This window comes from Lactuca sativa, chromosome 4 (genome assembly GCF_002870075.4).
Source record: "Lactuca sativa cultivar Salinas chromosome 4, Lsat_Salinas_v11, whole genome shotgun sequence".
Lineage (NCBI taxonomy): Eukaryota > Viridiplantae > Streptophyta > Magnoliopsida > Asterales > Asteraceae > Lactuca > Lactuca sativa.
This window is the reverse complement of record NC_056626.2, coordinates 369,564,700-369,574,149: the sequence shown is the minus strand read 5'-3', so window position 1 is coordinate 369,574,149 and position 9,450 is coordinate 369,564,700. Positions and strand designations below refer to the sequence as shown.

The 9,450-nt window shown below is 37.0% G+C and overlaps 3 protein-coding genes across 3 annotated transcripts; all 3 read right to left on the bottom strand.

Moving 5' to 3' along the window:
* Nucleotides 1-2,908: 2,908 nt before the first annotated feature.
* Nucleotides 2,909-3,397, bottom strand: LOC111891502 (probable serine/threonine-protein kinase PIX13). The gene has a single exon (XM_023887560.1). It carries the CDS (start codon nucleotides 3,395-3,397, stop codon nucleotides 2,909-2,911), a length of 489 nt encoding a protein of 162 aa, XP_023743328.1.
* A 613-nt stretch (nucleotides 3,398-4,010) lies between these two features.
* On the bottom strand, nucleotides 4,011-6,047 carry LOC128133723 (serine/threonine-protein kinase BIK1-like). Its single transcript, XM_052771252.1, has 5 exons — nucleotides 6,037-6,047; nucleotides 5,644-5,953; nucleotides 5,384-5,513; nucleotides 4,395-4,504; nucleotides 4,011-4,091 (listed from the first exon to the last, which is right to left on the bottom strand). Exons 1-5 carry the CDS (start codon nucleotides 6,045-6,047, stop codon nucleotides 4,011-4,013), a joined length of 642 nt encoding a protein of 213 aa, XP_052627212.1.
* On the bottom strand, nucleotides 5,289-7,182 carry LOC111891501 (receptor-like protein kinase FERONIA). The gene has a single exon (XM_042901771.2). The coding sequence runs from the start codon at nucleotides 7,180-7,182 to the stop codon at nucleotides 6,058-6,060; it is 1,125 nt and encodes a 374-aa protein (XP_042757705.1). The 3' UTR covers nucleotides 5,289-6,057.
* Nucleotides 7,183-9,450: the final 2,268 nt, after the last annotated feature.

The following is a 9,450-nucleotide window of genomic DNA, read 5'->3' as shown; positions in this document are numbered from 1 at the left end:
TTAACAAGGATGATGATATTGGTGAAGGATCCTGTTGAAGCACTTCACAAATCTCAAAATTTTGATGTAAGAAGGAAGTGTTCTTGAGAGATTTGAGAGTGTTTGAAGGAAAAATTGAAGATGTGTATGTATACATGCTCTCGGCCGAGAATAAGAGAGGAGAGAGAGAGAGAGAGAGAGAGAGAGAGAGAGATAGAGTTTGATTAATAGTGGTGTGACACGTGCATGGATAGATGCACTCTTGCATGGATATCCAACAAATAAAGATTAGGTGTCAATTGTTAGGCAAATCCTCATTTTCCTTTTTTTTTTCTTGGGTCGTGAATGGGCCTAATGGAATGAATGAAAATGGTGTTGGTCTCAATTTCTTGGCTTTGTTCGAATTTCATAGGCCCAATAATATTTTTCGCCCCATTAGGCCTTTAAGATAGTTTATGGTCCATTAGAATCAAGGAAATGGAGTTTATGGTCCAACTTGGCCCAATAGGGATAACATGAATCATTTTAGGTCCTCATGGCCTAATATGTTAAGTTTTATGAATGCGGGTCCATTTAGAACCAAATTAGGGTTTTTAGGGTCAAAATAGTCGAATTGAATGCTTATTGGTCCGTTGGGCCCAATAAGAAAATCCTAGTCCATAAAGAACTTGAATCGGGATTTCTTAAGGTTTTCAGCCCTTAGTTGAACATATGAGATGTATTTAAATGAGCATAGAGTATGATATTCGCTTAGAGTACAAGTTATCATACTAGGTGAATGATTACATGAGAGTGGAAATTTCCTAGCTAAAATGCTAGTTGTGACATCATTCCCCCGTTAGAGGGAATTTCGTCCTGAAATTCTTTCGAAAGATAGGTTCATGAATGAGAGAATAGGTTAGGGTACTTCTGCTTCATCTTGTCTTAGTGTTCCCATGTGAATTCTGGTCTGCACTTGGCGTTCCATCGAACCCTCACAATTGGAATGCGGCTCTACTTCTCACGCTTCACTTCTCTATCCATGATTTCGACTGGTTCTTCGATGAACAAGAGATTCTCGCTTACTTCGATCTATTCTAAAGGAATGACAAGAGTTTCATTTGATAAGCACTTTTTTTTTTAAATTTCAAACGTGGAACACGGGGTGTACGTTGTTGAGCTCTGCAGATAGCTGCAGCCTATGAGCCATATGACCAATTCGGGCAAGAATCTCAAATGGTCCAGTGTACCGCGGTTTGAGTTTTCCCCGTTTCCCATAGCGAATCATTCCTTTCCAGGGAGAGACTTTCAAAAGTACCCGGTCTCTGACTTGGAATTCCAAAGGTTTTCGCCGTTTGTCAGCATAACTCTTCTGTCAGTCTCGTGATGCTTGAAGTCGAGCTCTGATTTGGATTATCTTTTATGTCGTTTCACGAATGGTTTCTGGTCCTGTGAGAGTACTGGCGGGTGATCTGCATTTATGATCATAAAGAGCCTCGAAAGGAGCAACCTTGATGCTCGTGTGATATCTGTGGTTATATGAGAATTCAGTCGAGGGTAACTAGGTATCCCATGACTTGCCGAAATCAATCACACCAGCTCGGAGCTTGTCTTCGAGCGTTTGGATGGTCCGTTTGCTTTGGATATCGGTTTAAGGGTGGTAAGTAGTGCTCATGTCTATCTGTGTTCCCCTTGCCTTCTGGAGTGACTGCCAACGATCATGGGGTAAATCTATTATCCCGATCCGAGATTATAGAGTATAGACGCTAGCACTCCCTGGAGTCTCACGGTCTCTTCGGTATAGATCCATGTTAATCTTTCCATCTTGTATGATTCTTTTATTGGCAAGAAGTGAGCAGGTTTGGTTAACCTATCGACGATCACCCAGGTAGTGCCCAATCCAACTTTTGTAAGAATAAGCTTCGTCTTGTTGACTGCAAGAGTTTTATCCTATCCACGCAGTGCTTCCTCCGTGATATTCTCCGGCTTTGATGCATTTAAGGCCGGTCGTAGGTGTTGACAGGGTTTTGTTCTTGCTTCGTGAGCAGACGAGTATGTTATCGATGAAAATAATGAAAAGGCTGACTAGGAATGGTTAAGAAAACTCGGTTCGTAGGGTCCATGAATACCATGGGGGCATTCGTTAGACCGAAGGGTATCACAACGAATTTGAAATGGACGTATCGAGTTTGAAAAGCAGTTTTTTTTGGAATGTCCTCTTCTCGGACTCGAAGCTGATGGTAACCGGACCTTAGATCTATTTTGGAGAAGTAACTAGCTCCTTAAAGCTGGTCAAATAGGTCGTCAATCTGAGGGAGTGGGTATTGGTTTTTGATAGTGAGCTTATTCAATTCCCTAAAATCGATGCACATTTTGAAGGACCCGTCTTCCTGACGAACAAGACTGGAGTTCCCTAGGGTAGTTTGCGGCCAAAAAGGTGTTGGGGGGGGGGGGTTACGGCCAAAAAGGTGGCCTAAGGAGGAGTTCATGGTCATTCTTGAATATCTAGGGTATTTTACGGCCATATAGCTTCCTTAGAAGTTGTTCATGGCCAAAACCACTCCACCACATGTAGTTCACGTTCAAGGGCTTCCTAGGGAAGTGTTTATGGTCTAGATGTGTAAAATCCTTAATATGTTTGTTTATGTGATCATTATTTGACGTAAGTTCAATGTTGCCTTAATTTGCATGGCTCAAAGGAGTTTTAGAATAGCGTAATCCTCAAAACATTACATTACCTTAATATAAGAATAGCATAGATACAAACATTACATGTACGGGACTCTTTTGGCTTAGTTTCAAGGCTTGGAAATTTCCAGTTGTGACAAATGCATCAAGCATTCATTCATTACTATCATCCCTACTTGTTTATTTACCCGATGTCCAGGATTGTATACTTTACATTTACATGTGTATTAACATACGACCTATTATGTTTGACTTTTAAGAGTCAAACTGTTTTGATTTCATTTTGGTAGCAATGATGCAAGCCGTGCGCTATGTATTCCATTGATGGGCGTTTGTCTTGTTTTGCTTGAAGACAATTTGAAATAAGTTGAGCGAACATAAATGCTTCCTTTGGAGGACAATCAATATTTTGAAGTCGTGGGTCCATAATTACACTCAAATTAACCTCATCTGCTAGCAATGGAATAGCCCATTCCACTAGTTTATGCTTTCGAAAGGGTCTCCTTATATCATACACCTTCATCCCTGTTAGTATTTCCAACAGTACCACTCCAAAAGCATAGATTTCACTCTTGATTGCAAAACCTGTCAAAGTGGTGTTTGATTGTTCAGCCATTGACACACCTGTTTGGTATGATGGAATCATAGAAGGAATGTAATTGTTCGTTTCCTTGGTTAGAAAAAGAAAAGATGTTAGGGTTGTCCGATGGAGTGGAATAGAGCATTCCTTAAAGAATTCGATTCCATCCATTATGTTGATTTACATTCGTGAGACATGAGACGTTTTTCTTTTCATTCCATCATGGATTGGATTGAAAATTTATAATATAACCCATTCTTATTTATGAATTTTTTATTACAAATCTTTTTAGAATTCCATGATTTTAATTAAATATGATTTATTTATGGAAAATAACTAGAAATATATATTTTCTATTATATTCTCATTTTGGTTTTGGTGAGCTTCTATTATGTCTAATCTTTTAGTATTATAAATAATAAATTCTATATTTATTTAGAGAAGTTATATATAAAATATAGTAAAAACTGTACCTTGTATTTATATATGCAATAGAAAATTTGTATAAAATTCATCCATTTGTACGGGTACTGTCAACATGATGTGGAATGTAATGAGTAATGACTCAATCCATTTCCTTTCTTATTCCATTACTTTGGTTATTCCATTCCATCCAACCAAAGGCTTTTAGCCATTGGGGTAAATCATAAGTGCATGGTAAACAAAAGGTTGCAATATCATTTTTAAATATGCAAAATATTTCACTTTTAAAGAAGAATATACCATCTTCAGGCAACAACAGTGGGTGAACACCATCAAATGTGTCTGCTTGGTAACAAAACGACTAAGGGGATGCATAATAATATGCATCCAATTGGAAGTTTTGAGTAACAAAAGCAAAATCTGAAAGCCGAGCATTAAAATCCTGAAAATAAGCATGAAATATATAATCATATGAAAAGATAAACTATTTTTTTTATTAATAAGAAAGTTCAATACATATCGATTGAAAACAAACGGGCAACAAGCTGCGCCGCTAGCCCTTTCTGGATGGCAAAACCAATTCTTTTGAAAACAACATTTGTGGATCTAGGAGATATGACATTAGAATGCATGACCCGTTGGACTTAAGGAGCTCCACCGCCTCTGGTGCGAGAAAACCAAATGTATCGAATGCAAAAGGAACAAACACATGTTGATTTTCTCTACATGCATTCTCGTGCTTTACCACTTTGCACGCAGCGGCTTTCAAAGCGGCATGCGCAGCTGCGAAACCGCCGCTCCCCAAACCAACGAGAGGAGAGACACTAGTAAGATCTACGCACGCATGCTTCCCTCCTATCCATCCAAAAACCAAAATGTCAGCCAGTCTAAGTGTGGACCTGCCATCCTGCGGGTCCGTCAAAAAGTTCACTGACGCTTCTTTCTTCATAGAAATACCAGCACGCCGACAAGCATCAAAGAGATGTTAAAACACATTAATGGCAGTGTAATTTACTTTATCCACCAATATAAGATTGATCTTAAATTGGCTATACGCTGGATGGTTCCATTTATGGAAATAGGCCAGGCCTTCAGCAGCTCCTATTGCTATTTTTAATCGTGCAACCCAAGAAAATGAAGTATCTGACTCTTCATATATAGTAACAACAGAAAGGGTAAATTCAATTTTCAATCTTGCATATAAGTTAGGGGAGATTGTAGAAAGTGGCAACGTCTTTTACTCTTTTTCATAACACTTTACTTTTCACACATAATAGAAATATATTTACTCTAATTTACCAATAACAAAAATGTACATGCATTTTTTTTACGAATAATGACATTATCTATCTCATATCGTAATAGTAATATATACTAACATTCACTTTACAAATAATAGCAACATAGAAACAGTTATGTGCTCATTATAACAACGTATTTACACTTTACCACAAATGGCAATATGTAACAAATAAAGTACAATGCTCATATTGGTATAAAAATGTTATTAAATTGTTATAATAGGTTAAAAATAAAGTAAGTTGCTATTATTGGTACAGAAATGTATGCACGTTGCTATTAATCGTAAGACCGTAAGAAAATAAGGTAGAGAGAGAAAAGTAAGTTGCTATTCTTCACAATTTTCCATTTATTGCATGCCAACCACTCAAAGCAGGTGTGTTTATGTAAGGCTATACTGAAAGATATTTACAACTAAGTGGAAGGTATGCTTACCTCCATAAAGGTATGCATCCAAAGTTATGCTAGAAATGTACTCGTAAACACAAAATAGTTTGCGATCATTCAGGCAATATCCAAAGAATTTTACAAGGTTCGGATGATTGAAATGTTCTAGTTTGATGTCCTGCTGAACAACCAAATTGTTAACTGAAGAAGATAGAAAATATCAGAATGCTTGAAAAATATACGAGGCCCATTCATTATGCGATTCAAAGTAACTCCCACATCCTCATCATTTCAAATATTGAAAGTACCTTTCGTGTTGGAATCTCCATCTTCCTAATATACATCGCTAAACCATAACCATTTATTGTTGGTCCATACGTCCTTTCAATAACCCAACCTTTGTAGATGAAATCCATTAGAGTTGGGGAATATTCCTTGTTCGTGAAATTGCCTGATGCAACTGCCAATTCAGTATATGTGAAAGTTCTAAAACTTTTATTAGTACTATCGCTTCCTATGGTGGCATCAATTTCAATTGATATTGGTTTGTGCTGCACAATGAAATCTGATTTGCTTCCAATTTCAGCGTCAACACCTTTTTTTGTTGGCGTATATGTCCTTTCATCAACCCAACCTTTAAAAATGGATTCATTAAAATCTGGGGAATGTTCCTCGTCCTCGAAACCATTTGTTGCACTTACCAATTCAGCATATGAGAAAGTTCAAGAACTTTCAAAAGGATTTTTTCGTTTTGCAGCATTATCATCATCTAATATTGGTTTACGATGCGCAATGAAATCAGAATTGCTTCGAATTGCAGCAACAACTAATTTCCCAATCAAAAGAGATTTTAGCTTGTAAATGAATCCTTCATCATCAACAACCGAATTGGCGCTTTCTCTTTCTTGTGAAAGAATAGACTCGAGCCTGACCACAACCTCTGCCATGGTAGGGCGGTGTTTTGGTTGGGTGTGTAAACAATGGCCTGCTACGCTTGCAAACTCCTTCAAGCATTTTCTGGAGATTTGTCCGATTAGTCTCGGGTCAATAATTTGATTGAGTTTTCCCTCTTTGATTTTTTGCTGAGCCCAACCTGCCAAACCCCACTGGTCTTCCTCAAGGGTTGAATCTACCGCTTTTCTCCTTGACAATACCTCAAACATTACAACCCCAAACGCATAAACATCGGATTTTGTTGTCAATTTTCCGGTGTAGAAGTAGCATGGATCCATATACCCAAATGTCCCTTTCACAGCTGTGCTCATATGAGTTCGTGTCTGATCTATTACCCCAACTTTAGCCAATCCGAAATCTGAAATTTTAGCTGCAAAATTTGCATCCAACAAAATATTGGACGGCTTCACATCGCGGTGTATGACTCCATGTTGAGTTGATGTACCTGTGTGAAGGTAGTCTAACCCCCGAGCTGCTCCTATACATATCTTGAGTCTTTGTAACCAGGATAAAGAAGAATCCTGTGAGAGAAGATGATCTTCAAGTGTTCCATTTGGCATGAACTCATAAACGAGGACCATTTCTTTTTCTTGATAGCAATAACCAATTAAGGATACGAGATTACCATGTCGCAGCTTAGAGAGGACCTTGACTTCCGACTCAAATTCATTGGCTCCTTGATTGGACATGGAGTGCAATCGTTTGACTGCAACTTGGTGCATTGACCCGATTTTGGAACATTTATACACCTTGCCGAATCCTCCCCGGCCAATGACTAAAGCCTCATCGAAGTTTTGGGTTGCCGATTGAATCTCAGAAAGAGTAAAACGTTGACATGTTTGGTCTGGGAGTATGAAAGAGGAGTGGCTATCTTTGATAGGTGTGGATAACATCTTGGGTAGCTTCTCCGTACCGGATCTTTGATTCTTCACAACGATATCTCTTGTATCCAAAAAAGGAGCTTCAGATATGCCGAAGTGAACTGCTGATTTTGTCTGGTTGTTATTGTGTTGCTAGCGGATGTCTATTAACTCTTGACATTGTTGGTCTTCAAGTGATTTCCTTTTTTTGTCGCTTCATTTTAATTTTCTTTTGTAACAGCAAAGTTTTTTGGCCGGCGGAAATTTTATAATAATTTCTCTTACAGATGGATAATATATAGTAACTTGATTATATATTTTTTAGACAAAAAAAGAAAAATAATCAACTTTTCTAATCACTTTCTTAGCATAACCAAAAAATTTTAAAACTGACCTATCTAGCCAATAAAATCGCATATGGAATTTTAACGGATCACAGTCGCATGTATTACGATTTTCTCATCACTGTCTCACTAATACTGCCAGGTTATTAAAATAAGAAGTCATATATGCTACAGTTAAGTTCAAGGCTATAGTGATCTAGCTACGATAATAAATGTTAGGCAGTAATATTTTTTCGCTCTTGTACACCACTGTCACAAGATCTGAAGCCAAAAGGACACTGCTAGAAAACTGGGCATTAGTGATAGATTTTAGCGACGGAAAAAATCCGTCGGAAATAGCTACGGAATACCGACGGATTTCCGACCGAATAAGAAAACGAAATTATTAGGATATTAGTGATGTTTTTTGCGACGGATTTGCAACAAAGTACACTATCATCGGTATATACATTGAAGAAAGAGAAAAATGAAATCAAGATTGTTTAGTATTTGCTGTTATTGCGGTTAAAGAGGAAATTGTTTCTAATTCGAATAAAGGTAATAACTCTCTAAAAAGATTCTTAATCTCCTTGGTATGTTGATATTGGTATTTTGAATGATCTAACCGTTGATTTTAGTTTTTTTAAATCTTAACTTTTTGCTAGCAATTTACTCGACGTTTCGAGATTTCTTTTTGTAATTTGCTTGTCCTTTACAAAGATTCTTGCAATTCTAGTATTTTCGTGGTGTTTCTTTCCGTTATCCTTTTTAATGCACGCCAACTGTTTGTATGAATGCAGTACTGAATTTCTACCACTAATCCAAAGTTTCTAGAATCAGAGACTATTAAGAATGGAGAAATTAGACGATTTAGAAGAGACTTCTGATTTGGGATTTGAGTCATCAACGATTTCTTCATTGGATCAAGGAGCAAGCGATCATGATCATGATGAATCGCCTACAGTGATCACCTTTTGTTATTGTGGATCGAGTATAAACGGTATATGGCCATTTCATCAGCCATGTTCTTATAATAATAAGCAATTTAGCATCCTCATCAATCTCTCAATGCTACTGTAATACACCCAGTGGCGAAACTAGGATTCAAACTCACGTGTGTCCCATTATAAAATAAATGAGTTGAAAATTTTGGATATGAGTCGGTTTGTTGATATACTTTGATCAAGGTGTTTGTTATTCATCGTTTTGTTGTTAGTATCATGATCATACCATAAAGAGCTTCTTTCACTTTTTATGTAAATTTTTAGCATTATGCCAAAAATAATAAAATGAATAATTACAAATCTATATAAATCATCAAAAACAAATACATATACACTATCACTATATATCTATAATATAATCTAAACAAATAATATATATAAAAAATCACTTAAAAAAGTATAATAAAATAATAATCATACTTGTTCATGTTACCTAACAAGAAGAGTGCCTTTTTTTTTGTTTCATTTAAGCTTTATTACGTTATATATGTCGGAAGTATTATTCAGTACAAGTTTAATGAAGTAAATTAAATTAATAATTACAATTGTTCATCATAGAAAGCAATAAGAGACATCTGATGTCCGACATATGATCACAAAAGCAATGATAGGTTTAGACTATGACTTTTCTAGTTTGTAGGTAGACAACGCTTTTTTTCCTTTATTTGCTTTACGGTCCATATCAACAATATCGACTGCTACAAGAAATTTAACCTTAAGTCCTAAAAGAAAGAAAAGAAAGACTTACCCATATAATTATTGAATAGAGGAGAAGCAACGCATGTTTCGGTTGCAGTGCCAGCGATAGATGGTCCAGTCCGGTTAGATGAATGTGGGGATAGTATCCGGTAGGAGTGGCGAAGAGCAGGTGAGAGACGACCAGTAGTCTAAAACTATGACCCCAAGACATGTTGAAGACAACCTGCGGTCACCGGAGATCGAGACAGTCGGAGTCATTATTGTCGGCGACAACA

Excerpts from the sequence above, each read along its gene's own strand:
- LOC111891502 (XM_023887560.1), bottom strand. The coding sequence starts at position 3,397 with ATGGATGGAATCGAATTCTTTAAGGAATGCTCTATTCCACTCCATCGG.
- LOC128133723 (XM_052771252.1), bottom strand. Across the intron at positions 4,505-5,383 it reads GGATGCATACCTTTATGGAG|GAGGGAAGCATGCGTGCGTA; the intron begins GTAAGCATACCT and ends TTGGATGGATAG. Across the intron at positions 4,092-4,394 it reads AAGCCGCTGCGTGCAAAGTG|GATTTTAATGCTCGGCTTTC; the intron begins GTAAAGCACGAG and ends GCTTATTTTCAG.
- LOC111891501 (XM_042901771.2), bottom strand. The coding sequence starts at position 7,182 with ATGTTATCCACACCTATCAAAGATAGCCACTCCTCTTTCATACTCCCA.